The sequence below is a fragment of the Mauremys mutica genome, chromosome 2 (assembly GCF_020497125.1).
Source record: "Mauremys mutica isolate MM-2020 ecotype Southern chromosome 2, ASM2049712v1, whole genome shotgun sequence".
NCBI lineage: Eukaryota > Metazoa > Chordata > Testudines > Geoemydidae > Mauremys > Mauremys mutica.
The window spans coordinates 146,501,491-146,526,719 of NC_059073.1; the positions used below are offsets into that span (position 1 = coordinate 146,501,491).

The 25,229-nt window shown below is 53.6% G+C and overlaps 1 protein-coding gene across 2 annotated transcripts; it reads left to right on the forward strand.

Annotated features, from left to right (window-relative positions):
* The first annotated feature begins 61 nt into the window (after window positions 1-61).
* Window positions 62-17,217, forward strand: ARID5A (AT-rich interaction domain 5A). 2 transcript variants are annotated; one of them, XM_045005067.1, is made up of 7 exons: window positions 62-171; window positions 5,071-5,207; window positions 9,059-9,248; window positions 10,264-10,316; window positions 12,350-12,447; window positions 13,319-13,484; window positions 13,996-17,217. In XM_045005067.1, the coding sequence occupies exons 1-7, from the start codon at window positions 168-170 to the stop codon at window positions 15,559-15,561; spliced, it is 2,214 nt and encodes a 737-aa protein (XP_044861002.1). In that variant the 5' UTR covers window positions 62-167; the 3' UTR covers window positions 15,562-17,217. The 2 variants fall into 2 exon arrangements, with proteins under 2 accessions (XP_044861002.1, XP_044861001.1); XM_045005066.1 differs by lacking the exon at window positions 62-171 and having other exon boundaries at window positions 4,582-5,207.
* The last annotated feature ends 8,012 nt before the right edge of the window (window positions 17,218-25,229 follow it).

A 25,229-nucleotide genomic window follows, 5' to 3' on the forward strand; every position in this document is an offset into this window, starting at 1 on the left:
CGGCCGCGCCCCCCGGCTACCCCTGCCCAATCGGCGGGGCGGGGCGGGGCGCCAGGCCCGCGAGGGGGGCGAGTTGCTGCCTCTCAGCCCGGACACTCCGGAGTCTCGCATGGGGCGGGTGGCGGCGTGGGGGCCGGGCGGGCGCTAAGGCCGCGGCGCTGCGGGCGATGGGTAAGAAACAGCCCTGCCGGGTCTTGGCCGGGCAGCGTGTCCCGGCGGGGGGTGTAAGTTGGGGGGCCGGGCTGGCGGGGGTGTAAGTTGGGGAGCAGGCGGGGGGGCGGGCTGGCGGGGGGTATAAGTTGGGGGGCCGGGCTGGCAGGGGGGTAAATCGGGGGGGCGGGCTGCCGGGGAGGGGAAGTTGGGGGGCGGGCTGGCAGGGGGGTAAATCGGGGGGGGGGCGGGCTGCCGGAGAGGGTAAGTTGGGAGGCGGGCTGGCAGGGGGGTAAATCGGGGGGACGGGCTGCCGGAGAGGGTAAGTTGGGGGGCGGGCTGGCAGGGGGGCAAATCGGGGGGGGCGGGCTGCCGGAGAGGGTAAGTTGGGGGGCGGGCTGGCAGGGGGGCAAATCGGGGGGGGCGGGCTGCCGGAGAGGGTAAGTTGGGGGGGGCGGGCTGGCAGGGGGGTGTAAGTTGGGGGGGGGCAGGCGAGGAGGGGGCTGCGCCCCAGGAGCCGCGAGCGGTTCGGGGTTGGGGCGGGAGCCGGCTTCCGACCCCGGTGATGGTAAATCCTGCAGCGCGTCCCCGATCCCCTGCCCGGCAACGGGGTCTGGGCTCGGAGAGAGCCGGGGCTCGCCGGCAGCCGCCCAGCCCTGTTCACACGGCCGGAGCCGGGCCCCAGTTGTCTTAGGCAGCAGGTTCTTCAGGCGGGAGGGGGGAGGGAGGGTGTTTTTTTTTCTCCTTCTCTCAAAAGTTTCTGGCTGCAGGGGGCTTCCCAGTCACTTTTTATCTCGAAATACACTTTTCTTTCTAGTTGGTAAATTTCAGCGCTGCGTCGGGTTCTGGCATCCCACTTCCTGTTGTGGTTTGTGATCTTTAGCTGGGCTCAGCTAATTTGTTGTGACAGCTGTCAGCAACAGCTTCTTTCTTTTCTCCCTCTCTTTGGTTCCCAGAAGAATCTGCCTGTTTTTCCCCTTCCCCGTCACGGCCTCCAAAGGGTTAAGCGGAGGTATTGTACAGTGTGTACGCAGAATTCGGGTTCCATTGTACTCTGTCATTTCCCGAAAGCGGCTCACGCTTGTACTTTGAAGATGCTAACGGCCCCTCCTTCCGAGCCAAGAAATGCTTTGACCTTTTCAAGAACACTTTTTTTTTTCTTCCAAACCAGTACGGCAGTGTAGCGGAGTGAAGCGAAGCTATTCCCATTTGCCCCTCACCGGAGGACATACACGCACACATACCTTGGTAGTTAGTGTGAACAGGAGAAATGTTCAGCAGTGGGCGTGTGTGTGACTCTGGAAATTGCAGATTGCTGCTGTGAAATACAAACATCCACTGTCACTGTTGGCAAAGGCAGAACCAAAAATCCAAAATACCAGAGGACTCTGCTGTTCCGGATTAGATTGGAGTCGTCTTTCCTTGGGGATTGAGTTAACGCACTCTTCCTTTCTCTATGCACTGGAATATGTATGAGGTTGAGCACCCCCTGCTGCCCCCTTGGGTAGGGTTTAGATGAGCTCATGGGTCATTGCCATCCCTAATTTCTGTGATTCCCTGAAGTTTGGGAATGGATTTTCTGCACTTTCTGCCTTGCTGGCATTGGCGCCCTGCTGGTTTCTCGCTCTCACTCTTGTTTGTACTGAGTCTTTGATTTGTTAGCAAGGTTGGGTTGCTTTTGGTTTAAGGTTTCTTTTTGTAGCAGGGTAATCTCATGGCTGAAGCACAGGGGTCAGAGCCTGGAGAACTGGCTTCTATTCCTTGCTCTGCCATTGTGCGACCTTGGGTGAGTCCCTCCCTTCCCCATTCCGTGCCTCAGTTTCCCCACCTGTAAAATGGTGGTTATGATACTGCCCCATCACATGTGATGCTGTGGTATTGACATTAATCCACTAATGATGGGAGGATAAAGAACTGATTTAGAACAACATGGCCAGCTCTCCTCTCTGGACTGGTGAGAGGAGGGTGCTGGCAGAGCGTAAACTGTGTGAGCCCCCAACTGTGCAGAAGGGCAGCCCCAAAACAGGCACTTTGCCATCCCAATAAAACTGCCAAGCAGGGTCCTGCACAGCTGCCTTGCAAATAAACAGGTGCTTTTCAGTGTTGCAACCCAGATAAGACGCATCCCAACTGGCATGAAACAAAGAACAGTATCACACTGGATCCTCAGGATAGGAAATGGGGGGGAGGGGAGGAACAACTGCTGGGATCTGCATAGGAAGAATGAAGCGGGAGCAGCAGGACTCTGCAGAGCAGAGAGGCAGATTCCTACATGTGGCATGAGCCAAGTTGTGCTTTCACTCCTCCATATGCAACCTCCCTGATGTCTCCAATGTCAGCAGGAGCAGGGGTCTGCCCTGTTTATATAAGGAGAGGAGGGCACAGCTTGTCAACAAGCCATGATCCATCCAGTATAACTGTTAGGAGAACTCCCTAATTAATGGTATTCGGCTTGCTTTGTAATTAACAAAAACACCTGCACTTGACTCCTTTGTTTATTGGGAGTTGTGCTCTTGCTGTCAGTGAGGGGTTCAGGTGTCTTTGTCCCTTCCTCTCCATGCCTGTTCTCTGTGCCATGTTGATGAGCCCAGGCAGTTGGGGGGTGGGGGGTTGACTCTCAGCCTTCCTCCCTCCCCCATAGTGGCTCCTGCCATAAGCTGGGTAAAAGACTCAAGCTGTTCTCTGCTCTGTTTCCCAAAGTTGTCATCATGTCCAGTAATCCTCTCAGAAGCCGGGCTTGTTTTGGCTGCCGTGCGTGGTGATCTCATGCCCAGAGAACATTAAACCGGCCAGTTTTCTCTCCCCTTTGTACAGTATGTGAAAGCATTTTATGAGCTCGCTGACCCCGTGGGGCTGAGAACGACACACAGCAAACACGAACTGGAGTAGGCTGAGGGGCTGAGCCTTGGGAACAGATCAGCCCTTGTTATTTGAAAAGCTCTAGAAGGAGAGGTGGATATTTCACCAGCTTCAGAAGGAGAGACTGATGTGGCCCGGTTCTGATCCACCGGTTCTGGTTCCGAACTGCCCTCCCCTCAGTTTGGAGACGGGGTTTGTTGGAGTAGTGGGTGACCTCGGCCCGACAGATGTTGCTCATTCGGGCTCTGGCATCAGCAGAAGTGCAGAGTAGGAGGGGTTTTTTGTTTGTTTGTTTCTCTTCCTTCCTTGTTGTGTAAACAGAATCTATATTAAGCAGTTATGCAATGTGGAATGAATCGCACAAGAGCAGAAAGGTGGGGTGGAGCCTCTGCCCTGAGTTCACAGCAGATCATGCACCATTCCAAGCCCCTCATTTCCAGAAACATTGTGTAGTGTGGGAGTTGCTCCGCAAGGTTGCTTACTGGACCACAGCCAAAGACAAGCTACGTCCCAGGTTCTGACAGAGTGGCCTCCGTGCAGTACTCACTATGGCAATCAGGGACCCCCCTCAGGAGAGGCCTCAGGACTGGAACTTGGCACTAGAACCTTGCTCTGCCACTGTCCTGCTGTGTGAGCGTAGCCAAGTCACATCTCTGCTCAGTGCCTCAGTTTCCCCTCTCTCAATTTAGATTGTGAACTCTTCAGGGCAGGTAGGTGTCCGTGTAGCACCGAGCATGGTGGGGCCCTGATCTCAGTGAGGCCTCTAGATGCTACAGTAGTTACACCTCTTACAGTGTCCCGGCTGGGCTTCCCTTGGCCTGGCCTTTGGGCAGGAGTTCCCCGCTGTCTCTCTGGTCGGGGCTGGGTGTGCTTTTTTGTAATTGTTCAATTGTCCGTTACTTTCGGGCTGGATTAGCAGCAGCATAGACCCAAATGCTTGCATTAGGCCTAATGGGGACAGTGCAGGGCAGTCTGCCCAGCTGTACCCCCGTACTGACTTGGAGGGGTTGGGATTCTTCTACGAGCCAGGTGAGAACTGGTGAGGACTATTTATTTAACTGCTGGGCAGTGGAGGGAGGTGGCCTCTACCCGGCTCTCGCTGTCTATGGGCTGTTGTTGAAGAACCTGAGGGGTGGGGGGTTCGACAGGGCAGGAGTAGCAGGAGTGGTCAGGCGCTGCAGTAGACCTAAGTCAAGTCCCCATGTCTTGCGTTGTCTCAGGTGGGGAAGTGGAAGGATCTCTCCACTTGCTCGCTGGGGCTGGGGGGATTTCCCATCCCTCCTCAGCAACTGGAGGGAGAGTGAGCCACCTGCCAGAGGCAGTTAGCCGAGCGTCTGGCAGGAACGGATGTGGCTGAGGTGGGGAAGCGTTCACAGCACTGCACTGGCTCCCACGGCTCCAGGAAGCCACCCTGAAAGCGAAAGCAGTGGCCAGACGGCCCACCGTCAGGAGCTGTTGACAAACACGGCATGTCTCTGAACAGGAAGCAAGGCAGCTACCTGCGTCACAGAGGTCTCTGTTCTTGGAAAGCCTGCCTGTCCTCAGGCCCAGTCCAGGGCAGTGGGTCCCTCTGGCATGGCCAAGGCTGAAGAGTGTCCCTCTCTGGAGTTCTGATTGGGCTCAGCTGGGGCCTGGCCCCCTGTGCAGAGCTGGGACCTCCCTCAGAAAGGGTGGCATGTAGCAATGAACCATGGGCCCAAGCATGAAATCCTGAGAGACCCAACTGTTCCCCGAGTTCAGGGCTGTGCAGATCTGGCCATCCAGGTCTCCATCCATTGGAGAGGCCTGGACTGGGAAGTCTGGCTCCAGCTCCAGCTCTGCGCCCTGCGTTTGAGGGGAGGGAAGGTTGGATTACTGATGCTGGAAAGTGGGGTCCTGTAGCATTTGAGGGACTGATCACACGTATTCCCTAGTATGTGCATCTGTCTGGGCTGCCAAGGAGTGCTGGTGTCTCACTCTGCAGCGTGTGTGCAGAGTATGGCGAGAACCTCCCCTTGATTTGCATGATTGTTTGGGCCTTTTGCTTCTCAATGGTTTCTCCACCTTCTCCCTTGGCCACAGCACTCAGCTTTAAAGGGAAGAGGAAGAAGAAGACATCCACAATGGAGGCTGCTGGGCCGGGGCCTGTGGAAGAGGTTGATGCTGTGAAGCCTGGACCCGAGGGGAGCCAGAGCACTGTGGACCCGCTGGACCAGGTGGTGAGTGAGGAACAGCATGAAGTTCTCTCCTTGTCTCCCACTGGAGTTTCTTGAGGCACTCGGCCTTCTCCGTGAGATGGGAATGGGGTGCATGAACCCTCTGAGAGGTGGGCAAAGGATGTTGTCGAGGTGTATTTTGCTATTTGGGTACCTGTGTCCATAGCTGCACTGCTGTTCGACTGGCCAGGGCAGCAACTGACAACAATGCTCCAGGAACAACAGCTGAAATTCCTGTGCAGCCTAGTGCGGGGGGACTCTCTCTCCTTCCCCTTGATGGCAAAGAGTTGTTAAGGGCTGTTCATCGCTGTTCCAACGTATCCCGATGGGGGCTGCTCTGGGTGTCTGTACTGAAAGACAGCCCTAGACTTTGGGTTGGTCTCACTGTGGAAGCCAGTAAATAATTAACAAGGATTTGAAGGGATCTTAATGCATGTTAGTTAGTTAGCATGGATGTGACAAGTTTTTCTCCGACATCACTCTTATTCTAGATAAGGAAAAACAACCAATTTTTAAGTCAAGCCTCCAGGGAAGAGCCACCAGGGGTTGTTTTATTTGTATTCTCGTAGGTGCCCCAGTCCTGGCCTGGGACCTTGTTGGGCTGGGCGGTGTACAGCCCCAGAACAGAGAGAGGGGACCTGCCCCAAAGTACCTGATGAGAGCCGACAGGCTAAGACAGAGCACAAGGAAGCAATGAGATAGTGCTGTCTACCTGAGCAGGGCAGACACAGGGCGAAGGGGTAGAACACACCAGCAGAGTGAACCATGGAATGGAGGCAAATGGCAAGTTAGTGCCAGGATTTTTTTTCTTAAAATCAGCTAAAGGGAAAGAAAAGGGACAGGGATGAGGGGGAGAGGGTAGGAGGGGCAGCTGTGGAATGACATGGAGATGAAGGGACTACGAGGGAGAGTGTGTGCATCGTCTTTATAACCTGCTGCCTCAGCTTGGCCTCAGTTGCCAGGCTCCTTAGAAATGTGGAGGCGTGATGTGGAGCCATTCCATAGAGTGACTACAGAATTCTGCATGGGGCCTGTTTGTGTGGCCAGGGCTGACTTGCACCTGCATCAGTCCCTTATTTACACCTGCAACATGCAGCAAAGGTGTGTCCCTTACAATAGAGAAGACCCAGAACTTGGTTGTCATAAATAGAAGGGGATTGTTGATTGAGGCAGCTGGATGCAGATAAGACTCAGGGGTTCTCTTGAACTTCCAGACAAATGCAACCTGTGCTGCTGAAGCAGTTGTGGAACAGACTACTGATGACGCTGCAGTCCTAGGCGTGCAAACCTGCCCGGTGCTCAGTTTGCGCACACAAATGGCTGGTGTGCACACACAGGTGTGCACTATCTGGAGCAGGGTGTCGGAAGTCAGGCTGCAACTGAGACACTGAGAGTGGTTTGGGGCAAGGCACATTACAGGCCTCTGGGATAATCGGTACAGTTATGGAATTGAGACCATTTCCAGGAATGGTGGCAACCCAAAAGAGAAAGCAGATGCTCAGATTGTCCATCCCGCATCATGTGAAACGGAGAGCCAAGGAATTAGTGAGGGGGAAATGGGTGAAGGACAGTCAGGAAAGTCATGTCTACCTTTGTCTCTCTGAGCATCGCTGCCCTTGCTGCATGGAGCATGTTGCATAGTCATGTATGCTGCTGGGTACATGTGGCCCCATGCTGCTCTGTGAAAGGCCTGCGGGAACGCGCCCAGCCCAGTGCAGGTCACTGCATGGAGCATGTGGACCATAGGAAGTGTGTCTGTTCTCTGTTTTGGGGAAGATGCCCCTTTAGCTCACCAGAGGCCTGTGGCTTCTCCATTGTGGAAGGTTGTGAGTTCTGCTCCTCCTGTTGCTTGTAGGCATCTGCCTGCCTACGGGGCCTGTTCCATGGCCTCCTGGCCACAGAACCTTCCATGGGACTGTCGCGTGAGACCTGGTGTGACCTCCTCTTCCACTTCAGCTGTCAATTTAAAGTCGTCCTAGGTTGCAGCCATGGGGTGGGTGTGAGTCGTACAGCCTCCCTGGGTCGAGTGTTGGGTTACACTGGTTCTTGTCAATCCATTATCTCCCCAAGCACTATGGAAACTCACATATGATGCCTTGTGTCTTTGTGGGCACATCTAAGGGGCGCCTGCCACTTCCATCTTGGTGGGGAGAGAGATGGGATGGATACAAAAGAGACCTTCCCCATGGTGCTGAGAGTGAAGGGTGTAGATTGTGTGAGTCCTCGGCACTGGGTGGCTGGTGTGATTGCTAAAGATAGGACTAGAGACAAAGTGTCCCCAGCAGTCCCCTGCCCTGGGCCTAGCGGCTGTGAGAGCCATGGCAGGACACACCGTCCATAACACTGCTCCTATTAAATGGCACTGGATGTCTTGGGTCACCAGCAATGGCAGACCATGCCTCTCGCCATCCAGGCCACCAGTATTGATCCAATCTAGGAAAAATTGTTCCCCTCTGAGTGTTGTTCTGGTGAAAGGAGTTTGGTGAAGTGATTCATTCACTCAGTCCGGTTTCCAGCAGGCAGGTGGCCACTTCACTGAAACCACTGCCACAGCCAACTTGAGTGGGCAGGTTTAGCAGAGTGGGCAAGGACCGGATGGTGTACAAACGTGTCTTGTGCCCTAGAGGAGAGGGCTGTCCCATCAGGGCAGGCCTGAGTGGATTGTGGCGGTGCTGAGTGGGTTTGAGAAACTTGCCCTATGGCAGAGGCCTTGAATTGCCAGGACTCCAGCTCACACACAGTCCCCCGCACTGAATTCACTGAGGTTTAAAAAAGGAAAAGGAGGCCCAGAAATAGCTCAGCAGCTAAAATAACACGTCTGTCACAAGCAGTTAAAAGAATAGAAAGAAGAAAAAGTGCTGGGAGCTGAGCAGCTGCTTTGCCCAAAAATAGCAACAAGTTTTATAACTCTGGAAAATGTAGAACAAACAAACGAGAAACATTTTTAGCCGAGAGAGAGAGAGAGGATGAGAGCGAGTATTTCTGCCCTTCTGTTTTCCTGGAAGCTGTTCCTCGTGTTCTCACACAGCTCCAGTGCTCTGACCAACTTGGCTGCCTTCCCAGCCGGGAGAATAATAAACTCTGGCTCTCACTCTTTAGTTGCACAAGTCTGTTACTCTCCGGAGCTAATAAAATACCTCCGACCACAAAACACCTCTCAGTGGTATTTAGAGCAGTGGTACAATGCAGCATGGCGTTCTGTGAAAACCCCACGGGTGAGAGTAGAACCCAGGAGTCCGGACTCCCAGTTCACTACTGCGAGTGGGTATCCAGCAGGCAGAGCCATGCAGATGTGTGTTGGGGGTGTCCAAGATGAGGTTGAAAAGAGGCAAGAAAATATGAAGCTTCAGTAACTCTCTTATCATCCCTGCCATTCCGTAAGTGGCCTTGCATTGTTCCTCTCCTTGCTGAGGGACTCTGGGGGCAACTGGTCCTGGATCTTGGCACTCCAGCCTGCACAGCTGTTCTGAAGCAAACATGAGCTAGGCCGAGGGAGCTGCTGCTGCTCCTCAGCTGTGCATATCTAGGAGGGTTAAGGAATTAATATCGTCCCCCCACACACAAATGCAGTCTCCTCTGAAGTCAGGAAGACTTTAGCTGACTCTGTGTGGCAAACGCATACAAGTTGGGTGACCGAGTGGCAATGGCCTGGCAGTCAGGACTCCTGGTACAATTCCTGGCTCTGATAGGGAACATGGTCCAGTGAATAGAGTGGGGGCTGGGAGCCTGGACTCCCAGGTTCTATTCCTGGCTCTGCCATGGACTGTCTATATGAGCTGAGGCAGGTCCCCTCCCTCTCTGTCCTTTGACTTCCCCGCCTCAGTTGGTGATTGCCTGGCTGTGTTTCTCCGCAGGACTCGCCAGCACTGAAGCCGGACACCAGCTCCGAAGAGGAGCAGAAGAGGCTGGTGGAGGAGATGGGGGATGAGCAGGCATCGAGCAGGGAGAAGGAGGAGGAGCAGGCCTTCCTGGTCAATCTCTACAAGTTCATGAAGGACCGTCACACCCCCATCGAGAGGGTGCCTCATCTCGGCTTCAAGCAGAGTGCGTCCACTCACCTTGCGCGCATCCGCTCATTTCTCCTCCCACAGCCTACTGCTCGGCTGCTCATAACCATGTCTTGGGGCCGGGGTTGGGGGGGAGTCCCCAAATCCTTTGCTGGTTTGCAGCACAGGTGGCACGGCAGGAGTGGGTGCAGGAGTGACATGCCAGCCAGCTCTTCAGGGCTGGCCTGTGAGAGGCTGTCACATCCATGTAACAGCCAGTCATAGACTGGGGGCAGGAAGATGGGGCTACCCCAGGACAGTGCCAGTGATTTCCCCCTCCATGACTGGCAGGCCCAGGCCTGTTGGCTGAGTAACCTGCCAGCGCCATGAGCAACTAGCACCACTCAGTGGCCCAAAGGAAGCAAACTGTGGCTGCTAGTGAGATCCTCATGCAGGTGGCTCACAACAATTCAAGGGTGGCTTTTTGAGTGACCAGAACTCAACACCCCCACCCATGCAGGGCCTGGGAAGGGATCTATGCTGTGCCCTGGGGAGGGGGGGGGAGGTGCTTGCTAACGGCAGAGAGCAAAAGGAGAAAGTCATTGTGTGTGGTGAAGTGTACTGCTCTGATCTCTGCCAGCGCCTTGGCCATGCCAGCAGGGGCCTCGGGCGGGTGAGCAGCTTCCTTGCGACAGCACCTCTGTACTCACTGGGACCATAAGTCTGGTAATCTTCCTTGTGGCAGTGCCCTGTCCAAGCCACCCAGTGTCCCAGCACTGACCTCTCCCTGGAAGGTAGCACAGCAGCTGGTCTCCCAGCATGACACGGCTGTGGTGCCCCCTATACATCCTGTGTATGGAGCCCTGCCCTGACTGACGATCCAGCGTCATGTTGCTGATGGCCCATCCTGTAGTTCCCATTAAAGTCAGTGGGGCCTACTCTCACACACCCCCAAGAGTCCCACTGACAGGGCTGCTGGTGATGAGGGGTGAGTAGTGCCTTGGCACAGGGGTCATGAAACGTTATCCCGGTGACCTACCCTCACTCCTTGCCTGTTCCTTGTCTTTGTCTAGTTAACCTGTGGAAGATCTACAAAGCTGTGGAGAAGCTGGGAGCATATGAGCTGGTAAGAAGAGTGGAACTGTATTACTGGGGCCGGGACTCCACAGCCGTCACCCTTATGCTGCCTTGTTGCAGGGTCATCTCTTTAGCAAAGTGGGACACAACTTCCTCTGGTGCCTAAATCTGTTACTATGTGCAGCAGTTGAGAGCAGGACAGGGTTTAGAGGCTCATAGGGGACTGTCTTAGCCTGTGGCCAAATTCCTGTTCAAACAGGTCTCAGCTGCAATGTTGCAGCGATGGGGCAAGGCCCCTTGGCATGGAAGAGACCTCCCAGAGTCTCTCAGCCGAGGTGGAACGGCCATTGCTTCCAGTCAGACTCATGCCAAGAGGGCTGAAGGTGGTCCCTAGTGCACAAAGCTGTGGTGGCCAAACTGTGTTGTTGGTGCAGATCTCGGCCCCAGCGACCCCACTTGGAACGAAGAGAAGGGGCTCGTAGGCTGGTGTAGACTTGCCTTTGGGCTCTTCTGCAGCAGAACTGCAAAGATGGTATCGCTGGGGTGTCCCAGCTGGTTCACGCCTCCCTGCAACAAGCAAATCCACCATGTTAGAGGGGCAGGGGCAGGGTCGTCTTGGTGAAGCTCATGATTCAGGTTCTGGAGCAAGGGACAGCGCACACAGCTGCTGATTGGCACAGACGGTGCAGTGCAATAAGCAAAGCACAGTGCTGGACCTGAAGGCAGAGGGGTGGAAAATCCAGTCCCTGGGGACATCGGCAGCCAGAGCAAGAGAGTTTGGGGGAAAGGGAAAGGTACCTGGCGCCTGCCACCCTGCTCAGCCCCGCAGAGCAAGAGCGGTGTGCAGAGTCCTGGAGCTGGCCCTTTAAAGGCCCCACCCTGCCGAGGCTCCTGGGCATGAGTGAGTTAACCAGGCACCTGGTGATTTATCTCTCTGAGCAGAGCAGTGCTGGCATCTCCTGCTGCCTCTTCCTGTCCCTGGTGGATTTAACGGGCAGAGGGGGGGAGGGGACTTTACTGCAGAATGAACATTTTCCTTCATGTTGGCACTTTGCTTGGCTCAGCTGATTTCCTCCCCGTCGCCCCATCTGTTCCTGCAAACAGCAGCAATGCGAGTTGCTGGCGCCAGCACCTGTGCGGAGTTCCTTGGGGAGGGGAGGCTGCCTGGAGCCCGCAAGAGGGGCTCTCCGGCTCCAGACACCAGTAAGATGGAGCATGTGGCGTTTTCAGCAAGTTGACCAAAAGCCCTGCCGCCTACAGCTAGGGTGACCAGACAGCAAGTGTGAAAAATCGGGACGGAGGTGGGGGGTAATAGGAGCCTATAGAAGAAAAAGACCCAAAAATCGGGACTGTCCCTATAAAATCGGGACATCTGGTCACCCTACCTACAGCTGACCCACCCTGGAGTGAGGGGAATGGATCTAGTTAGCCTCATCTGTGCCCATCACTTAACTCTTTCCTGGCTCCCCAGTGCAGCACAGTGCTGATTGCTGTCCTGGGGGTCAAAGCAGGACAGCAGGAGGTCGGGCCCGCGTTGGAGCTGACAGGTTGTGCCTTTGTACACCAGCACTGCACTGGAACTGGAAAGCCTGGGTTCTGGTCTAGCTGTGCCATTGTCGTGCTGTGCCTCAGTTTCCCCAGCTGTAAAACGTGATGGTCACAGCCTTAGGCCGGATCCCAACAGGTGGCCTGTGATCTGTGTGCTCATTGGCCTGTCCTGTTCTCAGCCATGGCCCTGTCGTGAGGCTCCATGCAGGGCTGGATGTAGTCTCAGGTGTTAGTGCAATGAGCATCCATCTGCAGGGCCGAGTGCCTAGGCCCAAAGGTGCCAGCTCTAACATAGAACCTGTGGTCAGCTCCTTGGGTGCTCCCCAACCCCCAGCTTTGGAGGGGAGCTGCTGTCGCTGCCTCCAGCCCTGCTCAGGCACCCCAGCTTCCTGTGCTGGCAGGGCCTCTCCCTTCTCTGCAGCAGTGGCACATCGCTGGGATAAGGGTGCCGCCCACAGGCGCATTGCGCAAGGTGCTCCTTGATGCTGTGGACACAGTGTCCCCAGTAGGGCTCATTCTCCCCTCCTTTTGCAGGTCACAGGAAGACGCCTCTGGAAGAACGTGTATGATGAGCTGGGAGGCAGCCCAGGAAGCACCAGCGCGGCCACCTGCACCAGGAGGCACTACGAGAGGTATGGAACCCTCCTGCCCATGCCACAGCCCTGGGGCACAGACAGGAAGAGCAGCCAGCCCGCCCGGAGTGCCTCGCCTCAGCCAGCTGCCAGTGTCACCAGGAGCAGCCGCTCCCGACCACGGACGGCTGCCTTTGAGGCCTCGGTTTGAGTGTCCGCCCTGCCAGCCAGGCTGTGAGGTCTGTCCTGGCAACCGGCACTGTCTGTGGTGCGGAGCCCAGACTAGCGCAGCCGGGGGCTTGCTCCCTCTGTGGCACATGAGGTTTGAGCAGGTTGCTGTGCCTCTCATGCAGGCAGCAGAAGCTCCTGCTCCTCAGTCACTCTTCCAGGCCTGGGTCGCCAGATCAGTGGCTTCCAGTTAACATCAGCCTGCATCTGCTGCTTCTCACCTTGTCCCCACCCTACGTGTAAACTGGGTTCCCCGGCAAGTCCTGCCCCTTTGTTCTGTCCCTGAGTTTCCCCATCAGTAAAATGGGGGATTGTACCGCTCTTACTCTGCAGGCTGTGGCAGGGATGCACCCAGCCATGTTTGAGGTATTTTGAGATCCTCCGATGGAAGTGACCAGAGAAGAGTGGGGTGGCGGGGAGGGGAGGGGTTGTTTATTACAGCCCAATTGTCTGAGGACATACAGGTCCCCGAGGATGCTGGTCGCACCTGCTAGGGTGTAGCAGGGCTGGAATCTGGTGCTTCCTCCTAAGAACACGGGTACTGCTGCGTGGGGCTAGTGCCACTGCTGTGCTCTGCCCGGGCCCAGCCAAGTCCTCTGCTGTGTGTCATGGTTAGGGTGGGAAGGGCCTGCACATCTCAGTGGAACTGGGCTCCTCTGGGCCTCAGTCCCTGAGTCATGCACTTGGCCTCTCTGTCCTGCAGGCTGGTCCTCCCGTACGTGCGACACCTGAAGGGCGAGGATGACAAGCCCCTGCCCCCCACCAAGCCCCGGAAGCAGTACAAGGTCTCCAGGGAGCCCCGTGGGGAGCAGGGCGATGACGCAGCAGAAAAGAGCAAGAGAGTCAAGAAGGAGAAAAGCGGAGACCAGGTGCAGGACTGGGCCAGGCCCGGGACACCCCCTCCTCAGGGCCTCTCGACAGCAGCCTCCAGACCATTGCTCCTGACAGTGCTCATGCTGCAAGGAGAGATACTGTTGGCTGTGCTGGGGCGAGGGACTGGGCAGGGAGAAAAGCCTCTGAGAGAAGAGAACTGCAATGGGCTGGGGGACAGCAGGGAGGAGGAGGCTGTGGCTGGATGCCTGGGGGAAGAGAACAAAGGAGTGTGGGAGCTGGAGGGCTGGCTCCCCATGGCTTTTGGGGGGGACTCTGACAGGTGGGTGGATCTGGAACCCACACAGCTGTAATTAGAAGTTCAGCTAGAATGGGGATCTCTTACCACAGCGGCTGAGGAGGGGGGGAGCTGCTCACCCGGGTCAGGGGTCGGCCTGCATTTAGCAGATGAGCAGGGGCTGTGTCCCGGGCCCTCTCTGACCCTAACCTGCTCACGGGAGTGTTCCCAGCCCTTTCCCAGCGCTCATGCTCCCATCCCTTGGGTTGTAGGTTTTGCCTGAGAAGGTGAAGCTGGATGCCTCTGCCGCTCCCAAACGGGGCAGGGAGACTGTGACGGATGGCCCCGAGCAGAGCCGACCGGGAGACCGAGCTGAGGGGCTCCCCGTTTCGAACACCAAAGACTTGGCCAAGAGCCAGCCGTCCGTGAGCTGCCACAGCAACTGCAGGGCCCACGGCTGCTCCGAGGCCTACAAACGGCTCTTCTCCAGCTTCTACTTCAAAGGGAACCATGGCATCATGTCTCCCTTGGCCAAGAAGAAGCTGCTGGCTCAAGTGAGCAAGGCGGAATCCCTGCACTGTCATGAGAGACACCTGAGCCATTGCCCCGAAGGCAAGAAATCCAGGTCTGCAGGGCTCCCCTGCCCCAGCCCAGAGCTCGACTCCAACAGGCCATCAGTCATTCATCAGAGCAAAGAGGGAAGGAGCCCTGTGCCAGACGGGGATGATGCCAATGACCCAGCCCAAGTGTGTCACCCTCCTAAGAAAGGGGAGGGGGCACCATGCCCAAAGGGATCTCTGAGCCCCAGAAGCAGCCAGATATTTCCGAGGACAGAGGACGGGAGTTCAGGGCACCACCTCTCCCCTGCTCCTGCCATCCTCACTGGCCACTTCCATGCGTACAGAAGTGAGGTTCTGAAACCCGTGAGCTGCCACCCCCTACGAGGCCCGATGGAGTATTTTCGTGGCTTCAAGGATTTCCCAGAGTCTCTCTCCATCTATCAGCAGCCAGGCAAGGACCTGCAGCAAGCCAGCCTCCCTCGGAAGAGGCAGGAGGGTACGGAGGGTTGTGTGGAGCAGCCAGAAGATCTGCGCAGCAAAACGAGCCAGGCTCTGCCCTCCTGGAGCAGAGACAGCCAGGGACCCTCCGCCTTCTATAAAGGTGGCTCTGCAGGGAGCAGAGGCTCTCCCTTCGCCAGTGTGAAAGGCTGCTGGGTCCCACCCATGGCCAGCTTTGCCAAGACCAGTCCCCAGCTACCCAAGAATGGAGGGCTCATCCAGCCCATCCCACAGAGCCAGGTGGGCAGCCCTGCCCTGGGCCCCAGGCCGAGGAGCAAACGCAGTCTGGAGGAGGAGGGCTTTGTTCATGGGAAGAAGCTAAAGGCCATCTCGCCTCTCGTCAAGGGAGTGGAGCCAAAGGACAAGCGCGGCGAGTCGCCGAGCCTCCAGCCGGGCCTGGCCAAGCCCCAGGCTGTGGTGCCAAACCCCAGCTTCCCAGCGCCACTCCCCTCCGCTGCAGGGCAGGACAGTTACAAAGGGACTATGCTGAGGTTCCCGGTGAACTTTGGCTCCCCCGCGGACCATTTAAAGGGCCAGTCCTCTCCACTGATCCCTTCGCTCTCTGTCAACCCATTTGTCATCCCTGCGTTTCCAGGCCACTTATTAGCTGCCTCTACTCAATCCTCAGACCTCTGCCGGCCGCTTGCCAGCCTAGTGCACTACCCTACGTCTTACGACAGCTCGCTGCGGCACAGGCTATACCCTGTTTCGACGTGGCACAATCAGCCAACATACGCCTCCCCCCACGGGACCACCTTCCACCGGAACAACAAGCTGTAGCCACTGGCATGGACACTGTCCCTTGTGGAGAGAGAGGGTTTCTACTGATGGTAGTGGGTCTCAGCCAGTCATGGCTCAGGGGTAGGACACTCAGTAACACTGGAGTTGCAGCTGTGCTGTATCTCGCCTTTGGAGCTGTCCCTGTCCCGTGGCCTTGTATTGCAAAGCGGTAAGAGAATATACGGACGCCCTGGATCACATCGTTTTTACTCTTGATCTTTGAGCTTTATTTGTAATTGACATCGTACGCTGGGGACTTCAACACACATGTTGTGGGCTTAAAAAAAAAAGGGAGCAAAATAGGTTCTGGAGATTCCTCTTAATGCCAGAGGTGACCCCATCCACCTTGTAGTCGCTCAGACAAGTAGGTTCCAAAGTGCAGCGCGAACTTGGATGTTGTCGGTCCATGCTCCTTAATAGCAAGACTGAAAATAGGAGTGTAAAGACAGGGAGAGAGGAGAAATTCAAATGTACTAACAAGTACTGTTTCTAGGGTATCCCAATATGCCAGCTGTGTTTTTGGGGTGCTCTATGATCCATGTTACAGAGCACTAGTTCTTCTGATCTAAAAACGGAGCAAGTTTATTTCAGTTGAGTTGCCTCAAGGACAGGAATCCTGGGTTTAAATTTCCAAGGGATTGGGGGCGGGAAGTTAAAACACCCATTGGTTTTGCAGAACCCTGAAATGGTTTGAGACGTTCCCAAGCTACTCCCATGACACTGTCTGTGGAGGTTCCTGTGGATCTCTGCAAAGGCTGCGTTGGTCTGGTTGGAAGCATCTAGGTATCTACAATAAAACTGGTCCAAGATGGTGCAAAATGGGTAGAGTGTTTGGGATCTCTGTGGTCTCCGGGACTGTGGTGGGAGGAGGAAGAGGCCCATCAGGAGTGCCCAATACTAAGCAAACAGTGTGTGCCGTGTGTATGCTTTGTGGTGATTGCATTGTCACTTAACGAAGCACATGTGATGGGGACCTGCTGACCTGGCAGTATGTACAGGGCTGGTGAGGAATAGCTCTCTTGGGAACAGGTTGGCACCACCTTGAAAGAAGGTGATTGGATGCTTCTGCAGGAATGAGCAGCAAACGGTTCTGCCTGCCCTCACCTAGGGTGTAAGCGCTGGTACGACTCCACTGACTTCAGCAGGGTTAATCACACCGGTGGGACTGGAAGGAGATGTAAATTCTGATTCCTGCTCCTGTCCATTTTGATGCCAGACCTGTCCACTGACTTCAGTGGGAGCAAGTTCAAGGCCTTGAAAGGGTTAAAGATGCAGAATCTTAAAGTTGGCAGGAAACTAAGACTTTTTGCCACCTCAGCTGTGGGATCTTGGGGGTTGCTCAGCTTCTGCAAGTGGTGTCGTGTTCAAAACTACTGCTCCGACTGAAATGCCTCCTGCCTCTTAGTAATGGGAATTTCTGCCCGTCCCTGTGGCCATCCTTCCCTTGTGCAGTGTTGGCGAAGGGCATATCTGGACTCTCCCTTCTAACTCTTGGTTCAGCTCCCTCAAACAAACCCTCTTCTCTAATTCAGTGACCCACCAGGAACTCTAGCTAGTGTCCTGTCCTGCCTAACTCTGCCTTTGGGGACTTCGCAGGCCCACAGAGCTCGCGGGAGTACAGGGACAGCTTCAGAGGTGAGCGTGTCCAGGAGTCTGAAGTGGTGTGTGTGTGTGTGTGTGTGTGTGTGTGTGTGTGGCACCAGTTCAAACAGCCGCTTACCAACATATAACTTACGCAGCTCACCTGCATCTGCCCCCACAAGGCTTCAGCTCAACCAGGATTTAAAGGTGCAGTGTCAGATCGTGTCAGCTGGCTTGGACTAACCAGCACCTTTGAAAGTCTAATCAAGACAAGGCAAGTTGTACCTTCACATGGCCTAGGTCTCAGCTCCCCTCTAGCTAGCAGCACCCCTTTAAATTCTAGGCCAGGCCAGGCCTGAGTCTAAGATGCTGTGACTTATGTGGCCAGAGGCTAAAAAAGAGGAAGGAAGCAAGAAAAGCATCAACACAAAGGTGGCAGAAACAATCACCTGCCATTTTACTTTACACTTCTCTCCAGTCATTTGATGGGACAGTAGATGGGAGCATTAACAAATGCTGCTGTAGGTAAGGGATAGAGGAACTGTGTCCAGATGGACAGGTGACCTAGCCACACATTCCCAAAAGAGACAAGCTCCATGTGTCTCTTACTTGGCCTTGTGTCCAGCCTTCTCAGGCTCATCTGATTCTGCAGGATCACGTTACCAGCAGACTGGCCTAAATCCCTAAAGATGAAAGGCATTCCCTCCCCTGGTTGGCCCCCAAGTGTCTCCTGTGAAGCATTCCTGCTGCAGGAATGCTGCCTGCATTGCCCCCTCCTTTATTTCTGCACAAATACCGTGCTGCCTGAGGCACAGAGCAGTGCTTCTAAGACTCTGAAATATGCCTTGCAGACACTCAAGGGTCCTGTCAAAACTAGATATGAGCCCGAAAGTCCCTTGACCCTTGGGGAAGCTGGCATAAGGAGGCATGATCACTGTTTTATCCACTTTCTCACCCATTTAGAGCTATCTGCTAATTCCACTGAACGGGCCTTCACCTCATTGCAAATCAACCTCTCTGCCGGGAGAATAGACTGGGCAGTGGCATGCCTCCCACCCTGGGTCCAAGGAGCCCTGGTGGCTTCTGCCCTAAGGAGTCCTGTGGTCATCCTAAACAAGTGCCTTATTTAGGTGAGTCCCATGTGCTTCAGAGAAAGCTGCTCCATTCTCATGTGCTTTCTCCTGGCCTTGGGTCTAGTTCCTGCTGGGTTTGACACACCTCTTCTGGAGCTGAGAAGAACACAAGCTAGAAAACAGACTAGTCTCAAGCTTATCCACAACTTCTCATGGCCACTGCTGCATGCTCCAGCTCCAAAAGAGTTGACTGTAACCGTGGGTGCCAGCACACCTGTTGGTGAAGTGTAGATGCACTGAAGTAGCTCAGATGCTTTCCTTGAGAGGGCACGGTAGACAGATTTCCGTATAGACATCCCATTACAGCACACGTTTTAAAATTCCCCATGCAGCCCTGAGGCCCTGTGAAAACAAACCAGAGAGCTCCCTCCCAGCAGGGCAGGTGGAATTCGAAGGCTCCAGCACTGGATCTATTTATGGCCACTATATAATTAGCTATGGGTCAAAGTATACAGCGGTTACTGTTCAGAATCCTGGGAAAGCTTCACCCAGACCTGTGGCCAGCGTTCCGGCTCTCACCCGTGCTCCGCTAATGGGAGTTGCTGAGGGCGATGAAGGTGGAGAAAATTGGGCACAAAGGTGAGAGTTGTCTTGTGAGTTAGCATGATGTTAGGGACTGTAGAATAACATTCTATTTTCAGGAACTGGCTGAGAGGGCTTTGGACTTGGTTTTTAGGCTGTTGTTATTAGAAGTTACTTGAAAATGACTTGTCTGTTTTCAGTCCCCCAATGCAGTATTTAAGGTTCCTTGTCAAGCTATTATTTTGAATGAATGTATTTAACTGCCGTTCAGGGTTAGGTTTCCTATGGCCCTGCAGCTGGATAATGTGAGGCCAGTTTGCTAGGCACTGAAGATCAGTTTAGGGATTCTCACTGGTTTTGCTGCTGTACACCAGTGACCCTAATGTATTAGGCCAGTGTATTCCTCTGGCCGCCAGCCCTACACATCCATGCTCCAATTTACCGGGGGTCTTAGCTGGGGCGCAGAGCAGCCTCAGGTGACGTGAATGAGAGGTGGTGGACGCTTTGTCATTCGGCATGGACTTAGTTTGGCAGAGTTACTACAAACCACTACTCTAGCCTGAGGAATCCCACTTGTAATGGGGTGTCTCTCCTGGCAGAGTCCTGAGATAACAGGGTTAAAAAGAAACCTTCTGCAAGTATGTTATGGTGTTAGTCTGAAGGGTTGGTTCTGAGGGGGCCCAGCTGATGTCACGAAAAAGTCTGACGAAAATCCCACTGCGCTTGTTCTGAAACACCTGCTGGTGTTCAGCACCCCCAAGTGGCTAGTCAGGAGTAACAACTTTTTGTTCCGAAGCTTACTACTGAATTAGGTTACTGCCGTTTCCTGGTATGTACATTCATTATAAGAGCCTAACGACTCCATCTAAGGACACAGGAATAACCTTTCCAGCTGCTGCCATGCCTTGGTTTCCAGTGCCAACAAATCCTGTCCTTGCTTCTTCCTCTGTGGCCTTCAGAGGAGCCGTGTAGGAAGGCAAGCATTGCATACTAAGCTCTGCTCTCCTCCTTGGGATCCCCTCTCAAATAAATATATATATTACATATACTGCGTGGAAAGAGGCTTCAGGCAGAGAATGGAGCAGCAGCATCCAGAACCTGCTATTAGTCAAGGGAGTTATGTAGTCTCACAATTTTTTTTGCCTGTGGTGCCAACCCAATGTGCCCTTTCAGTTTGAATTGTCTCGTTCTCTGCTTTCTGAGCATCTGTGCAAGATAGTTACAGGAGTTTCCCTGTCTGTCTACTTGGAGATCGAAGTGTTCTTATGTATCTCTGATTATCTATATCATCTAATATCTCCGTTGCAGTTTTGGGCTGTACCTCCTTTTCTCACTGGTGTGCTGAATGTGTGCTCTAGGTCAGATCCAGCTTGTTCTCGTGTAGCTAGGGTGACCAGACAGCAAATGTGAAAAATTGGGATGGGGGTTGGGGGTAATAGGAGCCTATATAAGAAAAAGACCCCAAAATCGGGACTGTCCCTATAAAATCAGGACATCTGGTCACCCTACTTGTAGCCAAGGTGAAAGTGTTCATTTTCTCACTTACAGCTTTGGTTTTGCTCTCTGGTCTTTCAAACGTTTGCTCCAGTGCCCAAATCACACCAGTCATGACCTCTGTTGGTGTTGTTTGTTAGCTGTGGTGGGGTGAGGTGGGTATTCCTCCAATCCAAACGCTTTGTCTGGTCTTCCCCTTTTTTCATTTGCTGACCTCCGTTGGCAAATCATGTGCCCTGGCCCATTGTTCTGGTAAACCCATTGCATCGGGAGCTGGTTCTTGTCAAAGACATTGGAGTTGTGTGTTTGCTCAATGAGGTGGGGAGCACTAGAGATGCCAGTTTCACTCTGTTATGCAGCCTCACCCACCTCCACGGCAGGATTTCCTTGGCAGAGACTAGCTGCCATCAGTGTCCAACGGAGAAGCAGGTTAAATCTGACAGCTTTATGAGCCTGGCATTAGCAAGTAAACAGTCATCCCCTGGAAAGCTTAGCCTCATGGAGGCAGGCTCTTCTATTCTGTCGGTCACTCGCTGGGAGCCCACCAAGGGAAAGGTGCACGGTGTTGTGATGAAATGTCCCTTGGTGCTCTATAAATCAAGAGGCTGAGATCACATGCAAATAAAAATGTGAACCTGGGGACACTTTGTGTTTTCTTCCTATGTATTTGTCTAAGTTGTTTCCTATTCCATTGGACTAGAGGTTTATAGCCTTAGAAAGTATCTATTAAATATGATCTCTGTGTTGGCTAAATGGGCAAACACGTTGGCTCCTTTAGATATACTTACGGGTCTCGTTTAGGAAACCCTAACAGGTGTGATGAGGCATGAATTGTAATGTGTTACTGAAGTCGCCTGGCAGCAGGGAAGTGCAGTGTGAATGAATATAATGCAGTGTACGGAATGAAGTCTTACTGCAATTGTGAAATGTTGTTGTTGTTTATGTATAATAATTAACACTGCCTTACCAAAGCTCTTTTCAAACTGCTATATACAGTAATCACTTCATGCCCCACTAAACTGCAGGAGATGTGTAACACCTCCCACGATGTTTGGAATAGGAACTGAAAGCATTTCTTTCAGCTGGGCTGACAGGGCTGACGTGTAGAGGCAAGGTATACTCACGTTGGAATTTGGGATGGGAGATCTGCTGTGTTCTTCTGAAACATGCCAGGGAATATTTAGTCACCGAGTCATTGAGCCTGAATCTACGTTGCCATGTCCCATGTACAGGCATTTACACATGTGCAGAGTGGATGCAAAATGCTGCCAAAGCTGAAGCATAGCTTTTTCCACGGGTAGTAATGACCACACAAGGGGTCAGAGCTTCAAAAGAGCCTGCACTTAGCACCCCTGTTTTGACACACACGGTCAGATTTTTCAAAAGAGCTCAGTACTCACCAGGTGAGCTTGAAAATCTGGCTACCCATTTGGGGGCATAAATGGGTGCTGAGCAAGCCCTTCTGAAAAGCGTGGCCAAGGTGCAGGGCACTAGAGAATCAGACCCATTTTCTTTTCCTTCCCATCTGAGAGCACCAGGCGAGCTCCTCAGCTGCTGTACCTTGCTGTAGTTCGGCTGAAGTTCGCCGACTTACGCTAGCTGGAAATCTGACCCTGTGGTGCTGATGCAGTTGGAGGCCAGTAATTGGGGCAGTAGGGTAGCAACTGCTCTTGGTGGAAACAAGAGAACAGATAACTTTTGTATTAAAAAATAAATAGGAACTTTCTGATCCCAAGCAGTTCTCTAAGGCAGATGGGAGATTATTTCGAAACACAGGTTTCCAACAAAAATATTTGACAGTCAATTTCTCCTTCACGCTTATTTTATTATGGACCTTTAAGGGGCCTATTGTTGTGAAATATGGGTACATGATATTGCTTAAATTTTGATTTTAACATTTCTGAGTTTGAGGAGCAGAACCATAATGCTCCCCTGTAGTTATAAATACAGAGAAAGGAGAGAGACCTTGCCAGTCCCCCAAAGCAGTGGTAGGCAAACACCTGTATCAGTCCATCTTTCTAAACATGGCCAAACTTATTTCTGAGGGGAACACACTGGAGAGGCAGTTCCATTGCCGGTAAAACCACTGGCTGATATCTCCAGTATCTAAAGGTGTGGTTCTAATCACAGGTACATTACATTTCTGTGAGCAGTATGCCGCTTCTCCTTCTTGGGTCCTTCCACCACAATCCTAGGCTTTTTCTAGTGTTGGGCACATGATACGTCCTGGTCTGTAGCCCTACTGAGATCTCCAATGGTGCACGGTTCCTCCAGGAGCTGGCAGACCTACAGATGTTCCAAGGTCTGTGTTTCCCCACAGTCACATGTGCCTGAGTTGTTGGAATAATCCCACTGCCAGATACTGGCTTTTAGCCTGCTAACATCTCCAGGTCAACCAGTGCTTCTCCACACTTGCGGGAAGGCAAAGGCCATGTGCATTTTGATGTCCTTGAGTATTTTGAGCGGTGGGCACCACATTTCCAGCCATGCACCTGTCTGTGATTTTTTTTTTTAGCAGTTTCTTTGCAACTAGGAAGCTTTTTGTGATTTCAGGTGGCGAACTGCCATGTTGTGGCCATGTTGTCTGGCATCTTCAACCTGTCCTAATCATTCCATTTTGGTTGTGCCCACTCTGCCAATGTCTGGTGGAGCGATTTCAGCAAGCCCATACAGGCTGCTCACGTCTGTTGGTTTTAGACATCCTGGAATGGACCGGCAGCTGTCATTCAGCACACGAGCCAGCTGCTTTGTGTGAGCAGACCTTTCCCCACGGGCCATGCATATTCAGCCATCAAATAGCAACGTGCAAGCAGGGTGGCTCTTAGCATTGCTGGATTGGTTCCTCATTTTGAATTTTCCAGCTTCCTGAGTATGTTGCTTGGTACGCAGGTGCTGCAGCCTTAATGCAGACCTTCTATGCTGGGGATCAGCATCCTGCTGCTGCTTGCCAGCCATTTGTCTGTGTGCAAGCTAGCCTCCCCTAGAGGATGAGCTGCTCCCAAACCCCAGTCCTTCCATTTGGAGACGCCCTCAGGGTTACAGGCTGGAATTCTCATAACTGAATGGGGGGGAAGGGGGGTTACTGAATGATACATCTGGGCTACAGCAACTGCCCAAAATGTTTGAGAAGTGTGGAGCCACCCACCGCAGGTTTGGTAACTAACAGTAGTTAGTGATGCTCCCAGCTGTCCCAGGGAAAAGAGATTGGACCAGTTCTTGCCAGGGAAATAGAAACTAGCTTTCAAATATTTTGTTTTCAATCTAATTATTTCCAGTGCTGAAATACACATAGACCTGGAGAGGCCACGGCAGTTAGCCCTGTAGTCTGTAATCTCCCAGCCATTTCTGGGCACTTGGGGCCTGCCCCATCTACTTTTGAAGTCAAGGGAGAGAGACTTGTTCACTGTGAGGCAGGGGTGAAAGTAACTTACAGGACTTACCGGTACTGCCAGAGTCCTGAGGGGGCGTGGCCTCAACTGGAAGAGGCGTGGCCTCTCAAGATTTAAAGGGCTCTGGGGCACCGGCTGTGGCTGGGAGCCCCAGGGCCTTTAAATCAACCTGGGGCTCCCAGCTGCAGAGGTGGCTGAGAGCCCCCAGGGCTCAGGGGCAAATTAAAGGGCCTGGAGCTCCGGCCACTGTGGAGCTCCGGGCCCTTTAAATCCCAGCCCCAGCCCAGCCGTGGGAGCTGCAGGCGGGATTTAAAGGGCTAGCCCAGAGCCCTTTAAAGCCCCGCCGCAGAAGCCGGTATGGTTCAGCATGGTGTAATGGCTCTTGCCCGTACGCTGGACCGGACCGGCTCACGTTCACCTCTGCTGTTCTGAGGGTAGCTGGATTGGGCCCTCTGTGGGAGAGGCTGGAGTGCTTTAACTCACCTACATTGGAAGCAGGTTTTCAGGAACTAAATTGTTCCAACAACACTCGTGTGTGTCATGTTTAGAAGTCTCTAACGGGCTTGTGCTGCAGTATTATTGTTAGTTTAGTTTGTGTCCATGACAGCCATCTTCCTCCCCCCCCCCCCAGCCTATGCCTGAGTAGTTAAGCCCTGGGCTGTTTAAATATAATAAAGTAGGGTACGGCCCCAGGAAGCTGTGTGTCTGTCAGCTCCCCCGCTAGGAAAGGAGGTTTATTCACCTCATGTCCCATACTGAGCCTCTACTAGCCCTTTCTCCTTCTCCAGTTTCTGGCCATACCTCTTGATGGGAATCTGAAGAATATGTCCAGGGAAGCTTTGCCATGTGCCAGTTCACTAAAGCCTTCTGTCTAAACCCAGTACGACACACCTAGGAAGGGATGCGGGGGGGCCAATGAGAGCAGCTCCCTTGGTTCTGCGAGGCGGGAGGTTCTGAACTGCTGCTGCAGCTGGTCTCCAGAGTACTTTACAGAGCCAGGGCACTTTACAATCTGCAATATACAGACATACCCTAAGCTGTCTTTTCCTGTTGGGGTTTTCTGCTTCAATGGGGCTGCAGCGTGGAGCCAAAAGGTTCCTATGTTTCCAGACTCTCACCACGGGCCTGATGTAAGAGGATCTCTACTCGGTTCCAAGGGCAAGATCTAATGCCTCAAGTAACATCAAGACTGTCAGACCAGCACTAACAACTGCGGAGGCGGAGACAGTGCAAGTTTCCTCCTGCCACTCTGAGTCAAGACTGATGTTGGAGGAATCCTGGCCAGAGATGGCCCATGCAGCCCTTGGCCACTCTGAGGCTGCCCAAGTGGGTGGTAGCAATCAGTGCCCAGGTTGGTGATGCAGCTCTCTGTTTTAGGTGACAACCATGGACTCGTTTGATGTTGGCTGCTGCTGAAAGAGTTTTCAGACGTTGCCCCCCCACCCCCCCCGGCTCCTTTTGAGCTGCTGAAATTCTCCATCACCCAAAGCTAAGGCCATCTGTTATCCAGGCTCTAGTGTGGCTGGGGAAAGAAGCCCAGGCTGTAACT

Excerpts from the sequence above, each read along its gene's own strand:
- ARID5A (XM_045005066.1), top strand. The coding sequence starts at position 5,013 with ATGATTGTTTGGGCCTTTTGCTTCTCAATGGTTTCTCCACCTTCTCCC. Across the intron at positions 9,249-10,263 it reads TCATCTCGGCTTCAAGCAGA|TTAACCTGTGGAAGATCTAC; the intron begins GTGCGTCCACTC and ends GTCTTTGTCTAG. Across the intron at positions 13,485-13,995 it reads AGGAGAAAAGCGGAGACCAG|GTTTTGCCTGAGAAGGTGAA; the intron begins GTGCAGGACTGG and ends CTTGGGTTGTAG.